Genomic DNA, 21201 nt, shown 5'->3' with positions numbered 1-21201 from the left:
GGCAGTGGGGTTTATAAGTGCACCAATGGGATCATTTGTCGCATTTCTGCGGCGTAAATAGATAGATTTGAAATGACAGCAATTAAGAACTGAAGTCATCCTTCCCTTTCATTGATCACGGAGACTTTAAAAAATAATATCTCAAAAAAGCAACAAAAATAATTCGTCTCATCCTTACTGATACTTTGGGATACAGTTGGGTTTTCTTTACTCTGAGATAACAATTGGGGAAGACTTGTTTTTTAGCAACCACTTCTACAGTTCACTTTTAAACAGGACTGAACCAGCTCCAGCCCTTCATACTCTTTTGAATGACACTGAATGTTTTGTAACAAATTGAGATAGTGCTAAAAAATTTACAGTTAGAAGAACATCTCAGTTAAGATACTTGCATTGTGTACCTCTGTACAGCACCGTAACTATGATGTAATGCAAGCGGTTCATAACACAGAATTATTTGGCCAAACTGCTCTTTAAGGGGTTTGTTAGTGCAAAATCCATCAAATCTGATAGTACGTAGAGGTACCCCAAATGATATAATACATAACCCTTTGCCACGATCCCTTTATATTATTGGTAAATGAGGAAAATGTAAAAACAGCGACAAAGAAAGGATTCATTTGATGCTTTGCAGCAGTGAGCGTATCACAAGGCACCGCAGCACAGCACACTCCAAAGCACGGGGATCTTGTTCTGTGTCTTTCAGGTATGAGAAAAGTTGTAAGAAAAAAAGAGTAGAGTAGTGAAGATAAACCTTTGCAGCAAAAGGTGTGACCGAGATTAAATATTTGTTGAACAAAGTCATCCAGTTACTGACACAGAATGTATCCCGTAATGTAGTAATTTGCTGTAAGATTGAGATGCGTCTGCATATAATAAAAATGAAAGGCAAAGCGGATCCAGCCAAGTTAACAGCACCCAAGAAATAGGTGAACTGGTGCACACACATTGTTCCTTACCTATTTTCTCTACTGGTGTGTTCAAAGGAAGAAAACCTTGTTTTAGAAGCTGATCCATCATCTCCTCATCATCTGCTTGGATCTCAGAGACCATATTACATGGGATAAGGCCGATCCTTGTACACGTTTCTCCACGATAGAACCCATCGGCATCTTTGTCCCCATAAACCTGTTATTTAAATAATGGCAATCAATAAAGTTTTGGCGTTTAGGATTATTGATTAAGGCAGATTGGCTTACAATGATTACAGTTCAAATGTGAAATTATTTTAGTTTTTACTGACGTGACTTAAATTAATGAGATTAATCTGAATTTCTGTTTTGGTTTCTTAAGCACAAAAAAAAAAAAGCAGAAAATTAAGTAACAATGGTGCAAGCCAACAGCTTTCCTAGAAAACATGAACTAAGGTACAAAAATAGTGTGAGAACAGGTAAATAACATTTCTCTTCTAAAAACACATAATGTTTGCCAGTGACTCACAGGCCTAGATGTAAGATCGTACAGAACAAGGATGACTTAAGGCAAAACTGATAATTAATTTCAGATTACTTCTTGTTTAGGCAAAACCCATTTCCTTATTTCTTTTTATTAAAAACAAACAAAAAATCCAACTGCTTCACTTCAAATCAGAGTCTGAAAACGTGACCTTTCATCAGCAGTAACTTCATAGAGCAGGAACATTCTCCAGTTTTAACCACTTAAAATTGGAGACTTATTGCTTCACATTGCAGCATCTGTGACTGTAATGCATGGACAGGACAGATCTCACACAGCTCCTGATGGTACTGAGGTAAATTTCTTGATAGTTTAAATTACAATTAATTATATCTTCAAAGTGGGTACCATAAAAAGTGAGTTTTTTTTCAGGTTCAATTTCAGATAATACTTAAATCCCCATTAAACCTCAGAGTAGCAGAAGCCCCGCTTCTTCCCTCGCTCATTTCCACTCATTCTGCACCAGATTAGATACAGGGCTGGAGGAGGAAATGCTCACATCTGCTGATTCAACTGAAAAATCTGCTCGCTTTTTAAAATCAGAACAGCAAACGGAGCAAATTTGCCTTGCAGCTGCACAATCATAATGAAGCAAGCTGTGAGAGAGGGCACGAATAGAGAATATAGCCCTTCGTCTTTAGATCTCACCTTAATGATCTGTCCTTCTTTAAATGGCAGCTCTTCCTCTGCAGCATCAGGATTTGGGGACATTGTCAGGGGGTCGTAGTCAAAGAGGGCAACAAATATTCGAGTAGAAATATCTTCTGTTCCAGGATCTGTTTCTGATTCTTCATAAATATCTGGAGAAAGATGGTCATGGCCACCATAGCCATCTATGAAAGTAAATTCAGAAAACAACAATTCAGTAATACAAGTTGGCCTCATTCTTCCACTAATCCAGTTAATATATGAAACGTATTGGGCATTTCAGTAAAAACTCAATGCGTGCCCTATCACGTTCAACGCTTGTTTTTAATGAGTGAGACGTAATTTCTTTGTAAAGTATATTCATAATCTGCTTGCAGTGAATGGGGTGGATCTGCTACAACATCTACACAACTGAATGTAGCTCAGGAAAGCCATTTTTTATTAGGTTTCCCACAGTTTGCTGCAAATGAGTGCAGCACATTAAGAGCGACACAATGGTAGGTTTTACCACTGCTGCAGAAACAACCATACTTTTATCCACCTGTTTTGCAGCACAGCTGCTTTTGTTCTTTGAAACGTAAGCAAGCCCATCCCAGCCGTGTTGACACACCATGTGCTGGGTACAAGGTTCAAAATGTGGTTCTAACCTCTACTCTCCAGACAGGTAAGACGATATATAGTGCAGCAGTGTTAAATTATGCCAGGGTTGGAACTACACTACTGTTCTGTTTAAAGAGTCAGTAGTTAAAGCAGCCAGCAGTGCCTCAAACCAACACAAACACTATAAAATCTAACTAAAACCAGGAACAATGGTTAGCTATGACTGCATTTAATTATAGGTTTGGTAGCAGCAATCATCCATGAGTAACACAGTACTTGGCACTGTACTCCAGTCAGTCCACTGCAAGGTATCCAACCAATTAGGACACTGAAGGTGAAAACCAGCTTTTTCTTTCCTTGTAGCTTTCATACTTTTCAGGTTACCTGGAGAATCCATTCAGTCCATGACCCAACAGCACACTTAAGGATGGACTTCAGTAAAACTCAATTAGAAAACTAGGCCAAAAAACTAACAGTATTTGGACTGACAGGTTTCAAACATTTCTAAATCTCACTTTGAAAGATCACATGGCAGCACTTGCACATCAACAAAACAGCAGAAACAAACACACTCTTTCAAGATACGTGAAGCCAAAGACCCCAAAATGAGGCATTTAAAATCACAAGCCACTTCAGTAAAGCCTATTGTGCAAGTCCCACTAACTTAAGTGGGAGCCACGTACCTTTTAGTCTTTGCTAAACCAATACTTATCATGTAGTTTACAAAATCTTTCAACATGAGAATAAAGAATGTGATATTATGAACAAGAATGAGAACGTGGTCATTATATCAATGTTTTCCCAAATACAACTTTTACTGTAATCATCTCTTATGAGGGATTTCTTCTAACAGTTTGAATATTTAATACGTAACATTGCAAATAAAATTCCTCTTTTTGCCACAACTCCAGACTCCATTCGATATTTGAGATGTTTAAACTACCACAGAATATTTTCAGAGGGTTGCAGCCTTAAAGGAACAGCTACTGACCCCTTGGGTCTGGGTTACCAGAAATAACGTGAGCAAGGGAAAAATGCAAAACAGCAAAAGGGCAGGGAAAAATTCCAGCCAAGAAGCTTTATGCAGACATGAAGCACAGAAAGGAAGTCAGGGAGAAATGCACGTATGGGACAGAAAGCAATGGGACACAAAGGGTGGGATTCCTCCGTTCTGTTCTCTCATAGTCAGTTTGAAGTCTTTATGGGGTTTGTTCTCAGGCCCACCAGGTAATATGAAACTGATGGGTTAAGGGTGGGTTGGTTTGTTCGACTACAGATTATTGCATCCTACTCTGACTGCAATTAATGGGAATTAGGTGCAAACACAAAGTACAGCCAAACGTATCTCAGTTAAAAGCACTGACCTGTAATCATCTGAATCAAAATAGTCAAGTTTGCTTCCATAAATGAGAATGCAAAAGCTACAAATCTTATTTCTCTGAAGAGATACATACTATGCATACACACATATAATTGTGTATGTAAATCTTAGCCTTTGGATGCAGCCAGCCAGATTCCCAGCTGATGCAATTTACCACCATTGCACTGAATTCATTAGCTGTACACCAATTTACACAAGTTGGTAACTGCAAGCAAGTCATGTTTTGAAACTCAGCAGTCAATTACTATTTGCTTAAATTTCCAGGGTCCCTTCTCTTCATGCCAGAAATGAGGAAATGAAAGAATGAAAATTGTGTTTCCTACTTCTATAAATGACCTGGTCTGCTCTTATAGGTTAAATGTTAAGACACTCCAATACACTGAGTTATGAACTATGAACACTGAGTTGTTGATCATGTAATGGTTTCTATGTTGATGAAGCAACAGATAATATTAGTACTCCTACTATCGAACACTGGGTTGTGACATAACAGCTGTTTGACCCCCTCCAGTCTGTATGGAAATGTGCTGATTTTGATGAATGGCTGTTCAAGTATATACAGTAAATACTGACTGGCATTAGTAGCAGCGTAGCTTCACAAAGGTTCATGCAACGCAGTGTGCTTGGACTCAGCCAAGCATGGAGAGGTGGCTGGCTGCACAGCAGTTTCAGGATGGAGAACTAAGGGCTGTTTGTCCCCTATTGGAGTGGGAGAAACTTACCTGACAGCAGACAGGATTTAAGAGCTAGTTCCCCTGGCATTCTGCATTGCATGCAATGTTGTCATACAGAAACCGCACTTGTTAACACGCAGCTCTAAAATGTGTCTGTCATAAAGGATGAATAATGTTCGGCATACCGTATCTATATTCAGAGGCCATGGTACGCTGCTGAGGCCATTTCTTGTGTCCACCAATGCTGCGATAATAAGCTTCTTCTTTTACAGGTGAAATATTTCCCTCACTACCTGACCGAGACCGCCCGCCTTCACTGTTACTGTCCATTGTAATTTCTATGGAGAAAAAGGGAATGATCTATTAAACATATTGTACTGTTGCCTTTGTGGAGGCTCCTGTGGGCAGGCTTTGCCTACCTTCTTTTCTGACTTGCATACAGTAGGAAGGCTAAACACTGTGGAAGCTTTGCCAGATGCCTCAGCCTCTAGAAATCCTCCTTCAGCAGGGGAAGCACAGAAATGTCTACTTCCTTTTTAAAAGCATCTAAATGTTGTGCTTTTTAAAGTTCAAACAGGGTAAATATTATTGGGTAGGTCTTTGGATAGGAATCGTCTGTTATTATGAGGTTCAAATAATCCTACCTGACAGATCTGCAAGGTCAAGAGCACTGTAAACTGTTTCACCTTCTAATCAACCTAAAAACAAAAATTAGTTAATTTACTTAAATCCTACCTTCAACAATAACTAATCTAAAGTATTTATAGCTTAATGGAGAAAATACCTCAAATAATTTACATTTTGGAAAATCTGGAGAAAGAAAATGTGGAGTCCTGACAATACTGTAGTATTGAAGGTCTTTTCCCACTCATTTAACCCTTTAGAGCTGCTTTAAGAACTTCCCATAGCAAGTGATGCTGAATAGCTCAGTAAATACTCCAGGCACATGTGTAAGGGAATGAGCTGCTGCCAAGAAAATCAGAATCCATGTTTTTGAGAAGTATACTGAAGCCAGTAATAATTTCATATATTTAAGCAGTCTAAACTTTGGCATATTATAATGATGGAACTATAATAAGCTAGCTTTGTGCACAGTTTTATCCAGTGTTTATATTTCCTTTGCCTATTCTCAAAGTATTTTACTACAGTATGATGCTGGAAGTGAGAAATGTCTTCCAGCTATTTTAATTACTATTTTTTTCAGTCAGAAGTCAGGCCTCTCGATATCCCAGCCTTTCATTCTTTAAGTAAGAAGGAGAAAAATCCTAGGACTTCAGTTTCTGTTTAATAACATTTGATTCATTATAAGGAATTAATTTCCTTATCTGACTCCTGATTGATTGCTCAAGAGCAGTCATTACTTGCTGCAATTTGTGTTGACAGCAAGCGAACAAATTAAATTACTTCCCTATTTTTTAATTAAAAGGAAACCCAAAGTACTAATTCAAACAAACCTGCCTAATCTCTCGCTATTTATATAAAAATACATTGATGCTCTAACAATACATAATAATGAATTTAGATACAAAGCTTGGCTTAAGCAGTCCAAATGTAAAAAGACTCTTCACTCTTGAAGAAAAGAAAGGCTGCTTTCAGTCAATAAATAAAATATATGAAAATCTAGCAGTCTTAACACCACCTTCTGAATGCTGTTTGGTTCAGCTAACAACAGTCTGTCAGCAGAAGCCCAGGAGCCTCCCTGGAGATGATTCTCCTCCATGCCATTTTCATATCAGCGTAATTCCATTAATATCTGTATTATCCTGGTTTACAGCAGGATGCGGGAAGAGAATCAGGCCTCTGAAAAACCATGTAGTTACACTGCAGATATTAAGAAAGCTTCCTGCACTACAGCCGTGTGCACTGTGATCTCTGTTTTCATTAGTAAATCCTGCTCAACAAGTTTCAAAATAATAGTGTCCACTAAGGGGATTTTGCTTTCTTTTTAATTTTTGGCAGTACTGGCATTAAAAATATTTAATATATATATTTCTTTTTACAAAAGCACCCCTTCAATGTTCAGTCTCTTTCCTTCTGATATTCCCCTTTGTGATGTCTCTCATCCATATGAACGTCAGATGAGAATTGCCTAACATGACTTTCTGCTCCTACTGCTGATGTGAACTATGTTCAAAAATTAAAGTACAGGTTAGGGACAGGAATGAGACCGATTTGACACCTTCACGGGGTAACGTTCTGCAGAACACTTGCTGCATTTGTTTTGCTTGTGTCTCCTACTTTTTCAGCCTGAATGTTCCTTATTTGTCAGCACGGATTGCAAGTTTTACAACCATGTATTTGTCCATATTGTCTTGATTCCATTATCTTTTCTGCACTACTTTTTGGATTTCCTGGAATACACCAGAATAAATTTTAAGTCACAAATAAACCAGAATAGAGATGAAATATAGTGAACACGTGCAAGTTCTACCAACTCGTTACAAAGAGCTTCTATTTTCTCCTGTTGAATTCCAAAAAGTAGTCAAGAAAATGGAAAGTAAATGCAAAATGATGGTTGATGAATGGGAAGATGGATGGCTGAATGGATCACCAAATGAGTACATTTATTTTACTGATGGTATTCCTGCCTGCATGATCATTTCTTTTTAGGTAAGATTTAACAGTATCTAACCTAAGCAACAGCCATTAAATTCAATGAAAACAATCCCAGTGGTGTCAATGCCTAGCAATTCAGCCCCATGAGACCCCAGTACACTTATATTTAGCTCATATTTAGATGGAGAAGCTTTTAGTTCCATCTCACCCCACAGCTCAAGACAAGCATCCTTTGTAAGGATCGCCTCCCCAACTCTGAGGCTGCAAAGAACAGAAATGCACCAATCTGTCCAACTAACCAATGGAAGGGACCAACATTGGTCGAGACCTTTGTGGCACTGCACTGCCATGAGAGGACCTTCGCCCTGCATGCTCCACCCTTTCAGGCCGTCCTGCAGATGATGGATTACCTAAAAGCTAAAAAAAAAAAACAACAAAAGAAAAAACAGGTTTGTAAATTACATGCATGATAACATTATGGCTATAATGTCGGACATTAATCAGGTCAATCACATTTGGAAGCAAAAGCTCTAAAGGCAACTAAACTTAGTTTTTAACTCAAAGGTTAGCTGAAAAGTAAATACTGTTGCCTGGAAAACCTGCAAAAGGAAAAATGGTTTCCTGATTTATGGCAGAGTTTTGCAACCAGCAGTCACACATCAGAACAAAACGAAAAGAAAAGAATAATTTTGGAAACATTCTTTTGCCTTTGTTGTTGCCGCTAAAAATGACATTATAATCTCCTGAAGAGTCGTGCAACCAGTCACAAGAGTTCATGATATTGGACTGCACTGAAAAGGCAAGCCATTTTTTGTCATCAGCTATACAGCTCTGACCAGTCTGCAGCACGTGAACAAGTGTATTTCCTTCTGTCTTTGAGCAAGTTGCTTTTCTATAATGGCTTTTGATTGTTAAAGCCTTTTGGATGTTATTAAAACACGTAGAAGGGAATTGTAGCCACACTTCATCTCACATCACAGCTGTCTCTCTCCATTCATTACCCTTGCAGAAAACATTGCTACTTCAATAATGAAATGATATATTCTAATGCTCTCCACAGTTCATCATGCAGCCACTGAGATTAATACAGCTCGAGGATCAATTTTAATGGGAGAAATTTTTAGGATCATTTCAGAATAAACTGCTGGACTAGAAGAGCAGGCAGCTGATTTCTACCATTATATGAAAAACACTTGATCTGAGATTTCCACTCTGGACTGCTGTAGACAGGGAGGGCAAAGAACTTGTTTGAACTTTTGGGAGCTGTGAAGTTTATGGATACATCTATAAAAGCACGGAGACTGCTAGACTAATGGACAGAAACACAATTAGGCAGGATCACACAGAGGCATCCTTGACAGATGTGGAAGAGCCCTGTCCTCTCTCTTTCGAAGAAGCTGTTTGCCTGCATTCTCACGCAGAGATGCAGACTGCAACTTCAAAGGCAAGAAGAGATGATCTAAAAAGGAAGTCAAAGTAGTGACAGCGCAAAGAGAAGGTAGGAAATGGAAGCGTGATGAAACCTGTGACTCAACAAATGTGGGTCACTGTCACACTGGGGAGAGTCCTGATTGTCCGCAGATGATTCATGATAAAGAGCGTATCCTAAAAAATAAGTGAGCAAGGTGAACAAAAAGAATATGGTGAAATGGATTTTTTGAGATAATTAAAATGATAATCACTGATGAAATATTTTTCCATTTGAAATGCAGTGGGTTTTTTTGTTTGTTTGCTTGTTTTTTAAAGCAACATTTAGATGGGCAAAATAAAGTAAAACATTCTTTGGGAAAAATTGTAGTTCAGCTAACCCTTAATTAAAATTTAGATTCAGTTGTCCTTTAATAAAAGCAGCCATTATTGTAATTTGTTCTGTGGGAAAATCATTGTGAAGCAAATTAAACTGATTTCAGCATGACAGAAAAGATGACTGTAAAGCAAAACGCAGAGTAATAAACAAAAAATGAATGAGGAGGGGAAAAAAAAATGGCAAAAATGCAGCAAACAGGTCCAAAGGATGGACTCTAAAAATTAATTCAGAAAAGAATAAAGAAAAAAAACAAGAGAAAGAAAACTGATTTGGCAAGCAGATGTTAGAAGGAAGATTTACTTCACACACCAGAGAGTCTTCTGCATCTCTGTGGGATGACTTTGCAAGCGGACCAGCTGCCCTAGAGTCAGCCATTTTTAAGTCGTTCTTCCAGCCTCCCTGAACATCTTCGTTTGCCAATTTATCTGTTCTATTACATTTCTGAGTCTCATACTTTTTCTCGTAACTGGACTTGACCTGTTCGCTCCTGGGCTCTACAAAGGAAGATCCCAAGTCACCAAAATCTTCTTCAATGCTGGTTTGCCTTGTTAAAGTTTTCCTGCGAGCAAGCAATGGCCTCATGCTTTTCCTGCAGGAACAATCAGCAGTGTCTGCACAACAGCTAGATGCAACACTGGCAGAAACTGAATCGCAAGTATATCTGAACGTAAAACGAGATTCTTCTTCTTCACTTCCACAGTCCAGTCCACTGTCTGGGCTTCTTGATAAGGACCGACTATATTTGTATCCTTTGTCATCTGCAGCAAAATCCTCCATGCCTGAAATTCTGTGCTTGGCTGGGTACCAGAAGTTGTGCTGCTGATCTTGATTGTAGGGCCTAGTTGGTCTAGAGTCTCTAGCTATTGTGGATCTCTTTTTATAGGGCATACCTAAACCCTGTTTGTACAGCAGTTCAGAGTATTCACCATCCTCTTCAGCTACTTCTGGAATACTGAAAAGCTTTTTACTGTGATGTATCTGCTGTGAAAAGTCAGGCTGTTCCAAAAAAGTCGTGTCAGCGGTCTTATTCTTACTGCACTCCTTAAGATTATGTAATGTTAAAAACCAGAGAGGGAACAAATAGTGTGTGACAAAAATAAAATGGGAGGGGAAAGGGAGAAGAAAAGAAAAATAAAGACAGAATTAGTTTTAGAGCAATGGCAAACATAAGACATGCAGCTTATTAAGTGAAAAGGATGTCATGCTTTGAATGAGAATCTGTGAAAAATAAAGACATGATTAAGAAGTTTCTGTGTGTCAGATACAACGAGAGGTCAGTACAGACAACCGAGTGATGCTCTAACAAGAACAGACCCATGCGTTTAAAACAAAGCAATAGAAGCTGCGTACAGATTCCAGCATGGTGAATGAGAATGGCATTAAAACATGGCACTGGTGCTGAGTATGTTCCTTACCCCATGACAAATTGGAATTGAATTTTTCTTTGCAACCAGAACCCATATCTGAGAGTGAGAATTCTGCTCTAACAATCTCTCTTCCTTTGCATCTATTATAGTATATAGTATATAGTATTATAGTATATAGTATATAGTATATATACTATACAAGTATCAAATATCCCTACACCTCCTGCCACAGGAGAGAAATAAAAGAAATAAATAAATCAAAATGCACCATTTTTAAAGCTTGGCTTCCAGAGAAAGAAACCAGAGAAGCTGTCTGCCCTCTGATGGCCCTTGGCCTGGCACTGTCCTCAAATCTCCCATCAAAATCTTGTACCTGTTTGATAAAGCCAATATTTGAAAATCAGCAAACCTAAGTAAAAGCCTCTGTTTATACCAGAAGTGGGCAGAAGCTGTCCCATCTTGAATAAAATAAGCATTCTGAACACAATATGCTTTTTGTGTTCTAATTACACAAAACACACATTGATGGGACAGAAGAAACCTACACCGTATCCTTGTTGGACTCCAAGAAGAGACACTGTATGTCTGACCTACCTTAATTTATAAATGTGCATCACTGCCATGAAACTTTTATGACAAACTGCCATAGAAACATGAAAAAGTCAATAAATAAGAGCAGGAATCGTTTTATCTGAGTTCAAGTATTCCTCATTTTAGATTACTCCTCATTACTCAGATCTGGTAACTTAACTCAGTCTTTCCTTTATTACTGCCACCTGTCTTTGATTTAAGGAACCACTGGAAGAAATAACAATGTCCCAATAAAGCAAGTATATATCTACAAGCAAAACATTTTCTTGTCACTTGAGGGCATTTATTACCTTAAGAGAAAATAATTACAGCTGAAAGTGCATGGTTGGCATACTTTCAGGTGCAAGAGGAACATAAATCTGTTTACACTATGGAAAACCCAGTAAATATGCTTTTTTTGTTGTTGTCGTTAACTAACTGCTGGTATTGAAAAGCATAATTAGACCTTGTAAAAGAAGGGGAAATTACTGAGCACATTAGGATCAGAATCTGACCTGAAGTATGTATTCAAAACCCTAACAATATGGTGGGCAATGTTCTCCACATGAGACTCCGACATCCATGAGTCCTTCCCCAAGAAGCACTCACACACTAAACCCCACTTCTGCATATTAAGCACCACATACACTAGAGGAGTTACACCAGCACAATTCAAAATGTCTAAAATGATTTACTCCACCACTTAAGGGTCTGGTTAGATATAAAAATTGACAATATTATCATAATGCTAAGGAATAGGGATAATTTCTGAAGCATGAATAACAAGAACAGTTTAAGGATAATTTACTTTAAAGGGTCAGAAGCAGCATGCAGAAGGACTTCAGTTTCAACCTTTATGATAGCAGAAAAATTGAAATACTGATCAATTTTGCTTTTGAAAAGTACCCTTCTCATTCCAGATAGAGTCAGAATAAAAGGGTTGAATTTGCAGTACACGAAAGCAGTTATAATGGTCACAGTTCTTTCATATGTGAGAAAATAGCACTGTTTTTAATTAAATAACATTAGAAGAAAAATCCACCTGTGCTTTTCCTTATCATTCAGGTTATCCTGCTTGCTAACAGAACAATTGAGTGTATTTGATATACACATAAAAAGCAAATACAAAACCAAACACACTATGGGAAATCTATATTCTGTATTCAGTAAGTTCAACATTCTACATAATTAACATCTTTCATGATGAATATTCTTATATAGTGTTAAAGCAGAATTTTTGATAGTTATTTCCTGTTGTCTGGTGATTCCTTGATTACCCCATGTCTCCTCCTCACAAGTGTGTTTTAAAGTCAGAGGAAGAGATGGTACTGAAAATAGGAAAAAACTCATCTGACATGAAAAGCCTGAATTGTTCTGGGTGATTTTTTTTTCTCCTATGTGTATGTATGTTTATATAATCAACTCATAGTCTGAGTAGTACTGGCAATATATTGTCATATAAACAAGGGAAAAGATCCCAGATACAGAGCAAAATCTACAACTTCCACAATTACATACAGGAAAGTAGTCAGATAGCTAAAAGAGTAGATATCCAACAATGGAGAGAGGAAAAAAGGAAAAGAGAAGAAACAAATTCTACACAGCGTTGTTATTTTTAATCATCTGCAAAATCCACAACTGACTGAAGAGATGCTTTGAAAGGATAAAAACATAGAGGTACTCTTAAGGTTTCCCTGTGGTCCCGCTTACCTTAAGTGCATTGTGTGAAGTCAAACTGACTCGTCGTCTTCCCCCATCCTCCAGCTGCATTTCAGAGTACAGCTCTTCCTCGTCTTCCTCCATAATATCAGACAAATCAGAACCTCTGCTGCTCTCTGTATGGTAGTCTTCGCCATGGCAATAGTGAGGCTAATCAGCAGGGTGAGAAAGAAAAATCTTTAATGACCGAAGTTAAAATTCCTTGTGCACCACCTATGAGGACCAGAAGGACATGAAGGATCTCCATAACTGGCCATATCTAATGCTCATCAAACACATGAAAAAAATTCTAACATTACTTGCATTTATCTGCAGGTGGTTATTTTCACTCATCTTTACAGTAAGGCAAACAAACTGATACAAAGCTTAGACCTTTGACTGAAGATCAGAATGCAGAATAGCACTTCTTGAAGATACCAGCAGCACATGGGCATCACAATAAAAATATCAAACTAATAGTTTCTTATGTAGAAAACCTCCACAGATTACATCTCTTCGATTTTCTCAGATTATTTCTTTACTAACAAACCACACAGTAAAAGTGATCTTTCATAAACAATGTAAATGAGCAATACAACTTCAAACAGGTGCATCTCACTAAGCTGTAAACATTTAATAATCAATTTGCACTTAACACACCACAGCTGTTTTACAAGATATAATCTAACTGCTGTTCCTCAGAGTATATTTTTAGTGTTTTAAAGCAATGAGGACTTCTTTCAGCCTCACAAAAAATAATAATAATTCTAATCATATCTGAGAAGGCTTGAAGCCTGACAGATTTCAGATCTAGCCTTGAGGACATAACCAGTAGATAGAAAAGCTTAATCTTCTTAGGCTTCAAAGAACATACATCTAAGGGTTCCCAGACTTCAAATGTTCATATCTGAGCTTTCTGTTTTGTAGAGCTCAGTAAAAAGCAGACACACTCGAAATAACCTTTGGATGATCGAAGGTCCACTTTGTACGCTTACAGTAGATATACCCCAGTTTGTTTAACTTGGTCAAATATGAAGAACTACATACATTTAATACATTTCATAAGCATAACATGATTGGATATATTTAAAAAAATGGAAACCACTCTGTGTAAAGATGATACTAAAACAAATCCTGAAGCTCCAGATTTGGAACACCTGAGATTTGGAGCAATATTTAAACATATATAAATGATTGAGCTTCTGTGATGAGTTGAACCAAAACTCCAGAAGGTCTCAGAACTGAAAAATTCTTTTGGCTACATCTTTCTATTCCTTACAGCGTCCTTTCCTAAGTACAGATCATTTTCTGCTAATTAGCATCACAGGTTATAGCTTTTAAGGAATACAAAAATCCTTCCCTCATTCTGTTCCCCCCCCCCCCTCACAGCATCCTTTCATACACAACAATAATGCACAATGCAGAAAAATCCCAGGGCCCAAATGTGACATTTCAGTCACATTTTGTTTCACTTTTCTTTCCCATTTCTAGTGCTTACAACAGTATAGCATAGTATAACATTCTACAGATATGTGGTACCGAGTATTTGGTTCTCATCAGCAAGTCTAATGCACCAGTAACAGGACATTAATCTGTTGCCACACAATTATACCACTATAGTTACAACAATTGTTTGCCCTGAAGATCTTGCTGAGCTTCACAAAATAACTCGTTTCGTATTAGATAGCTGACACAATAAAAAGACCAGGCTACTTACTTGCTTTCCAAGTTCTGATCCTTTCAAGAAATCATCAACTGAAGCCCCCCTCCTTTTGACATTAGGAGAATCATAGCCATCTTCTTCATCATCTGAGTTAGCATACTGTGCTGCATTGCTCCTTTCACTAAAAACGCTCCTCCTCTCCATCTATCAAACCAACAAAAAAAAGGGAAAATTGTAAAGATGACTCGATCTTACAACCAATGGAGAAATGGCTAAAAATAAGATATAAAAAACTCAAGAGCACAAATTCTAATATACTCATGGTTTAAAGCAATATTAGGAGGCTTCCTCCCCACTCTCCCCTCAACCCCATCCAGAAGTATTTTCTGGAAACACCGTGTAGTTATGAAGCTTCTACTATTGGTCAAAGGGTGATCAATGCTCTGTATGGTTAAAGGCATATTTGCTGAAGATACAGAGTTCTAATATACAATTTCTTCTCAAAACACTGATCTTCAGGTCTGGGAATTTATTAGATGCTCAATAAGGCATATTCTACACACACACACAAAAAAAGGATCATTGATGGAAAGTGCTACAATGAATAAAGTAAGCACCAAAAGCTGCAAGAAGAAGTTGGTCCTTACCCTATTGCTCTCTGCAACTCGCTGTGCAGCTTCTCTTGCCATGGCTTTTGCAACAGTATTTGGGACAGGTGTGCCTTGAGGTTGAGGGAGTATTCGGTTCGGTGATGGAGATCTCCTCCCCTGAAGCGAGCTGTGAAAGTTAGGGGCAGGTGGCTCGAGTGTGTGCCCATGAACAGGGGATGCTGAACGAGTCTGCTCCCATGACTCATCTATTTTTAAATGTGGACCTAAATGTTCTTCTTTGGTTTCTGGGGCTCCGGCACTTGCTAATGGCTTAGATTTGGGAGCAGTTCTGGGGTGAGGGGATGGAGGCACCAGTAGGTCAGATGGAATGGCAGCAACAGAAGAGTCCACTGATTCCCCTTGTGCAGAGAGTGTTCGAACAGTAACTTCCTTTGCTTCAAGATTTCTTAGTCTCACTAGCTCCACCAATGTGTTCTCTGCTGTTGGAAAGATCACCTCTGCCACCTGTGTGCGTAAATAAACAACATACTAGCATAGTATTACCCTCCCCTTCAACCACACCAAAGAAGAACCTTCAGAGTTTTAATGCAGAATGAAAGTTAGGGCTCCACAACAATTAGCACCTGTTGCCTTAATTCCTTCCAACTAATTCATCCAAAAGCTGAAATGCATATAGAAAGGGATCTAATGATCATATGGCACAAACAAATGAACGAATACTGCTGAAAAGCAAGAAAGCCTCGCACACATCAAAGTGCCATCACACATTTATTGCCACCTTTGCCTGTCAGCAGAAATCCACCTAATGTAGATGATACCTGCAGTGCTGGAACTCACCCGTTGACCTTTTGCATAAACACCATAGCCTGTGACATTGGCACCATGGGAGGTCCCTGTTGCTGTCAGGGCTGGTGGCTTCCAGGACACCTGTATGGTTGCTTGGGTGGACCCGGCCCGGACAGTAACATCTTGAGGTGGAGCTGGAGGACCTAAACAAAAATGTTAATAGACAAATGAGGGGGAAAAGGCACCCAGAATGAAAAATGGCTGCAAGTGACTTTTTGGTATGTATCTTTGCGCTGAATGCATGTTGCATTCATAGAAATGACTGGAATTCTGCTTCACAACCATCAGTGCCTCCTAGTCAAGATCCACAGGTCAGAAGCACAGACACAAAGGTGGATGCAAGGCAGAGCTGGGACCTTTTCAAATCAGCAGCATGTTGGTGTAAAGACACCTGGATTCAACATCTTTCTATCTGCACTGATGAAAAAGATATATCTACTAACCTTTTAAGGCAGTTACCGTACATTAGAGAAATAGTACACCAAGTACATCCTTAATTAAAAGACATCATTAACCTACTATAAATAGCTCTACTTTGGACAGGAACCAAAGTAAAACATCATACAGTTTATTACTTCATGAATATTTCAGGCATCCTGTTCTGTTAATTTAACAGTCAAACACTGGGAAGCGTTTCATGATAAAACATTTCAGAAGCTGGTTTCAGCAGCAGCCATCCCTGGGTAACAGCTGGGAGAACACAGACCTTAGTAGCCAAGAGTTTGCTTTTTCCATTGAACAAAGCACCTCCAATTTCTGTTCATCTACTGAGACCAAAAGCTACAAATATTCTGCATGGTGTCACTGCTCCCAAACAGATCATCATACACGTGTAGGCAGAACATGAAATTTTCCCTTCTAACACCCATTGCACCTAATGTATTTTTAACTAACAAGACCGAAACACATAAAACTAACCTAACTCACCTTTTTCCCAAAACAAGATTTTGATTTATGAGTCAGTTTCATCCTCCCTGCTTTGCTGACAGCCTCCACTACCTATTCACTATCTATTCCTCAGTTTAAAGGAAGAAGGCATCTGATCTATTCCAGTATCTTGTCTCTGTCAGTGATATTCATTGCTTTTGCAGGAAAAGACACCTTTCTTCTACTCTCTCAAACAAACAATCCCCAGAGACTTTATTTCTACCTTTGGGGCCTGTAACGGAGATTGGCTTAATAAAATGTAATGCATCTCAACAGAAAACATGTCATTATTGCTTTAGCATGCTTCAGCAACTAGAGGGAGTAAAAGACTCTTAAAGAGTTCAGCCTGAAAAAATCTCACTCAAAAGGCCTTTTCCAAATAACAAAGAAGTCAAACAAATGTAATTCACCATACAGCCAGTACCTCCAAGAATAGTAACTGTTTCCTTCCAGTGCTGTCCATATGAATGAAAATAAATTAGTACCAGAACTAATATTATAACTAGACTAATTAAAAACAAGTGGAGATTATTCTGATAAAGCACATTCTAGGATGCGATGATGTTCTGCATGTCTCTCTTTAGCTTATCTCCCCAAAATGTACCCAGGAACAAGGGAGAGAGTAAGTAACTCAGGAGAGGGATGAGTCACAGGTACCATTAAGCAATCTTAATAGTCTACAGCCTGTTCATGAATGTGACACTGATTACAGCATAAAGCTAAGGGTAGGCTAATTTATCTGGAATTTTCACAGAAATGTAACTGGAGAGTTTGGGATAGGGAGAAAGATACCAAACCTGCTGGCAACGTAGAAAATTCCACAAAGGCTTCTTTTTTTTCTCGTTGTTCTAGGGGAAGCTGCCAGGGCATCTGATGGGGCTTTGCCATGACCTTCACCTTGTAGGCCATATTGGGTTTCAAATTAAAAAAGTGGTACTTGTAGCTAGCAGCTTTGACAATGTCAAACTCTTCTTCATTAAGAAAAATGACATGACTGTAATTACTGTTTGTAGGGAGCCAGGACAGCTCAGCAGAAATCTGGGTTATGTTGTCCACCTTAAGATTAGAGGGGGCTACAACGACGTCCTTCCCAACTAACAAAGTGCACTGCAGTTCATCTGAGTTACCCTTGTTTGTAATGCTCTGAATTGAGATTCGGTATGTACAAGTAGAAATGTTAAGCTTTTCTATAAGAGCTTTCGTTCTGCTTCCCAAGGCTATGTTCATCCGTACTTCCTTGTCAACCAGAACATTATAGCTGTTAATGGTTCCCCATCCGGGTGGCACTACTGGCGGCTCCCAGCCCACAATGACACTTTTGGCTAGTTGTTTAATAAGGGTGATTTTTCTAGGATAAGGCACAATGTCTTCTCCAATTTCATCAATGTTCACATCCAGAGTTCCTGCACCGTTGCTGATTACGCTAGAGTCTATGTGACTTGGTGGACTTATCTCCAGGATATCTCCTTCCAAAGTAGAACCCGAATGGTTGATGAAATTCTGATCCTGTTCACTGCTTAACGTGCTCGATAAACGGGTCTCGTTGTCTTGAACAAAATCCACAAAATTCGAAGGGACTAGTCCTCTCTGTCCATCTAGAAGCTCCCCTGGTGAGAAAGAAAAATGTCATTGAAGTCCTTGAGGAGAATAGCTCTTGCATGGTAATGTCCTGCAGTAAGTGCATAACATAGAGGTGAAAACTGTATGCGAACAGCATTTAGAGTTTGAGAAAGCAAAAGTTCAGCATAGCAAAAACCCGGAAGTGCCAGTAAGCTTTCTTGTCACCTTAAATCTACCAAGCAGGAAAAGCTGTCAATATAAAATGTTATATAATTAGCTATGCCTGCAAGGAGTGGGCTTTGTTGGTACAGAAAATCTGTTAATTAACATAATGACGATAGGGCTAATTTCAGCAACTGATTTGATAGTAGATGAAGGAGAGCACAGGGAGAGTGTTTGACAGTTGAAATGATTTGAATCTGCATCAATTAGCATGAATATACAGATTCAAAAAACTACCTTCATAAAAGCCATCTTCATCCATATCTCCATACACATAAAGGTACTTTCCTGCCGTAAGAGGGAGCTCTGCTTCTGGATTTTCATTTGGTCCATCAAAAGGGTTATAACTGCAAAGAAGCACAGAAGAAAAACATGCAAGTGTACTTACAGCCCCAACCCCCATATAACTGGATACTAATGTGAAAAAGGTGTGCAGTTCTAAGGCTAACTTAGATGGTTATGCAATCTTTTTTTATTACCCTGCCCTAAATCTCCATTTTGAAAAAGGAATTAAGGAGATATCACTTGGGAGAGCTCTTCCAGTCCTCATCTTCTCCTTGTTCTATATGACAGTCTTTATACAAGTTAATGAATTTCAAGAAATGAGTTGAATACGTATGAAAACAGTAAGCTCCAGCTAAAGAAAAATACTTATAGACAAAACTTGATATCAAGTGTTTAAGCATATACTCATCCCAGAGTGCGAATAGCTGCAGCCTGTTACTTAACTGCTCCAAGAGTGCTCAAAGGAAGCAGGGACACAGACTGTTGACCTGCCAAAACTTCACTGTTAAAAATATACTTGCATCTGGGGTTTGACCAGGAACAAGAACTGGATCCAGCTAATGATTTTTGTTACCTATAACGTGCAATACAAAGATGGACTTTCCCAGAATATCTCTGCTTCGAGGTATTGGAATTCTGAGCATCATCCATCTGAAAAAGAAAAAAAATCAAAGTGCATGCAATTAAAAAAGATATAATTAAAAAAAAAATCTGACGTGAATTGAAATTGGCCAGTTTTACCTAGAATGCTTTAGAATCACCATTATACAGTCTGGACAGAGTGAATACTGAAATACAACTTTCTGGCCTAAACAGGTCCCTGCTTGGTTGCCAGTATGGATGAAAAATGTCCCAGAAAAATACTAAAGCAAGCCACTTTTCTTCATAATTAACTCTTAAGGGATGGGTTAAGCTTGCTAGGAAAGCACAGTACACCCCAATGCACCACTTTCAGTGAAGTGGACAACAATAGCTATCAAGTATCATGTAGCTTTAGACATGCAGGCAACTTTTGAAGGGTATGTATTTGCTTATCCATAAGCCTCAGATACATCTGTGAAATTCCAAGACTGAAAATCTCAGTGAAATTCCCACTGGTCATATGCCCAATTTGTCCCAGAAAATATGAATTTTCATGTCTTTTCTTTTTAAACTTTGATGAATGATCCTGTGTCAGTCTCTGAAGAAGAGAGATTCTGGCCCCATACCATGTATTTCCAGAAATAAATTTAAGAAGACTCACATCTGAATCAAATCTGCATCTTGGGGTACCAGATCTTGACTTGGACAGGAATGTAGGTTTGACAGACAATTGTTCTGGTTTGTCTCCAGATATTTGAAGGGGACGTATAAACTCCGAAATTACACAACGACTTCCAGAAGGACTTTCATGACCTGGCAGTGAACGAAACACATAAGAGAATAAACGATTGCTTTCAAAAGAAACATTGGTAACTAATAACAAGAAGGTTTTTGTTTGCTTCTTGTCCTGTATTTATCCCTGGATATATGTGTGCAGGATTGGCATCTGCATTTCCTGTCCAGTTCTGCCAAAAGCCTGGACAGCAATATTTTGCTACAGAATTACAAGCTTCCCAGACATGTCACTAAGAACTACCACTGGAACCTCTTTACTACATTGAAGAAAGGAATAACCTCCAAAATATACAATCAGAATTCTTTTTTACTCCTTAGTTCCTTAGTCCAATATGATTAATTTTCTCTGCAACACTGTAATTTATAGCAGGATAGCTTAAGCACATTGACCAAAGGGAAACATAAGTCATCACACAGAAGATTAATTACAACCAGCCCTGCTTAGGGCAATCCTCTGGCTGGTAAAGGATACACTTTTTACTCTTGGAATCTTTCTCATACATATAACAGAAAAGTCATCCCCATTACGAAACCTTTAGCCAATTTAGCTCCTCCTGTTTGCTGTTAATGTGCTTGCCATACCAGCCTGCCAACGCCGAGCTTATAAATAATTGGTCCAACTGTGCTTACTCATTCAAAGAAAACTACTGTTTGGTCTAATGGCTCCTGGATTTTTCAGGCCTTGTTACTAAATTAGTTGTGCTACATACAGAGTGTGCAAAAAAAAGATTCTTTGCACACATATAACATGATGTCCAGGATAGGAACACAGACTACCAAGAAGAACTCCAGGAAAAGCAAGATATTCAAAAATCCTCAGTTTCTTTAATTTTTTGTTTTCCTACCAGCCCAGTAGGGCATATAAAATTTACCTTGAGTTCTTAGTAGACACTCTATAGGAGAGGAAACAGTGCAATTCTTCTTGATTACCTTAACTTTAAAATATTTTTTGAT

The 21201-nt window shown here is 38.5% G+C and overlaps 1 protein-coding gene across 1 annotated transcript in view; it reads right to left on the bottom strand.

Annotated features, from left to right (window-relative positions):
• Positions 1-21201, bottom strand: part of RIMBP2 (RIMS binding protein 2) — a 95565-nt gene that overhangs the window by 8083 nt on the left and 66281 nt on the right. The window contains exons 13-25 of the mRNA XM_032447959.1: positions 20114-20265; positions 19445-19521; positions 18823-18932; positions 17601-18410; positions 15868-16019; positions 15067-15534; positions 14474-14623; positions 12769-12927; positions 9431-10162; positions 7614-7731; positions 4944-5096; positions 2104-2288; positions 960-1128 (exon numbers count right to left, since the gene is read on the bottom strand). Of these exons, the coding sequence (XP_032303850.1) occupies positions 960-1128; positions 2104-2288; positions 4944-5096; positions 7614-7731; positions 9431-10162; positions 12769-12927; positions 14474-14623; positions 15067-15534; positions 15868-16019; positions 17601-18410; positions 18823-18932; positions 19445-19521; positions 20114-20265 (3435 nt within the window). The remainder of the gene's footprint in view (positions 1-959; positions 1129-2103; positions 2289-4943; positions 5097-7613; positions 7732-9430; positions 10163-12768; positions 12928-14473; positions 14624-15066; positions 15535-15867; positions 16020-17600; positions 18411-18822; positions 18933-19444; positions 19522-20113; positions 20266-21201) is intronic.

Source organism: Coturnix japonica, chromosome 15, assembly GCF_001577835.2.
Source record: "Coturnix japonica isolate 7356 chromosome 15, Coturnix japonica 2.1, whole genome shotgun sequence".
Lineage (NCBI taxonomy): Eukaryota > Metazoa > Chordata > Aves > Galliformes > Phasianidae > Coturnix > Coturnix japonica.
This window is presented reverse-complemented; position numbering and strand designations above follow the sequence as displayed.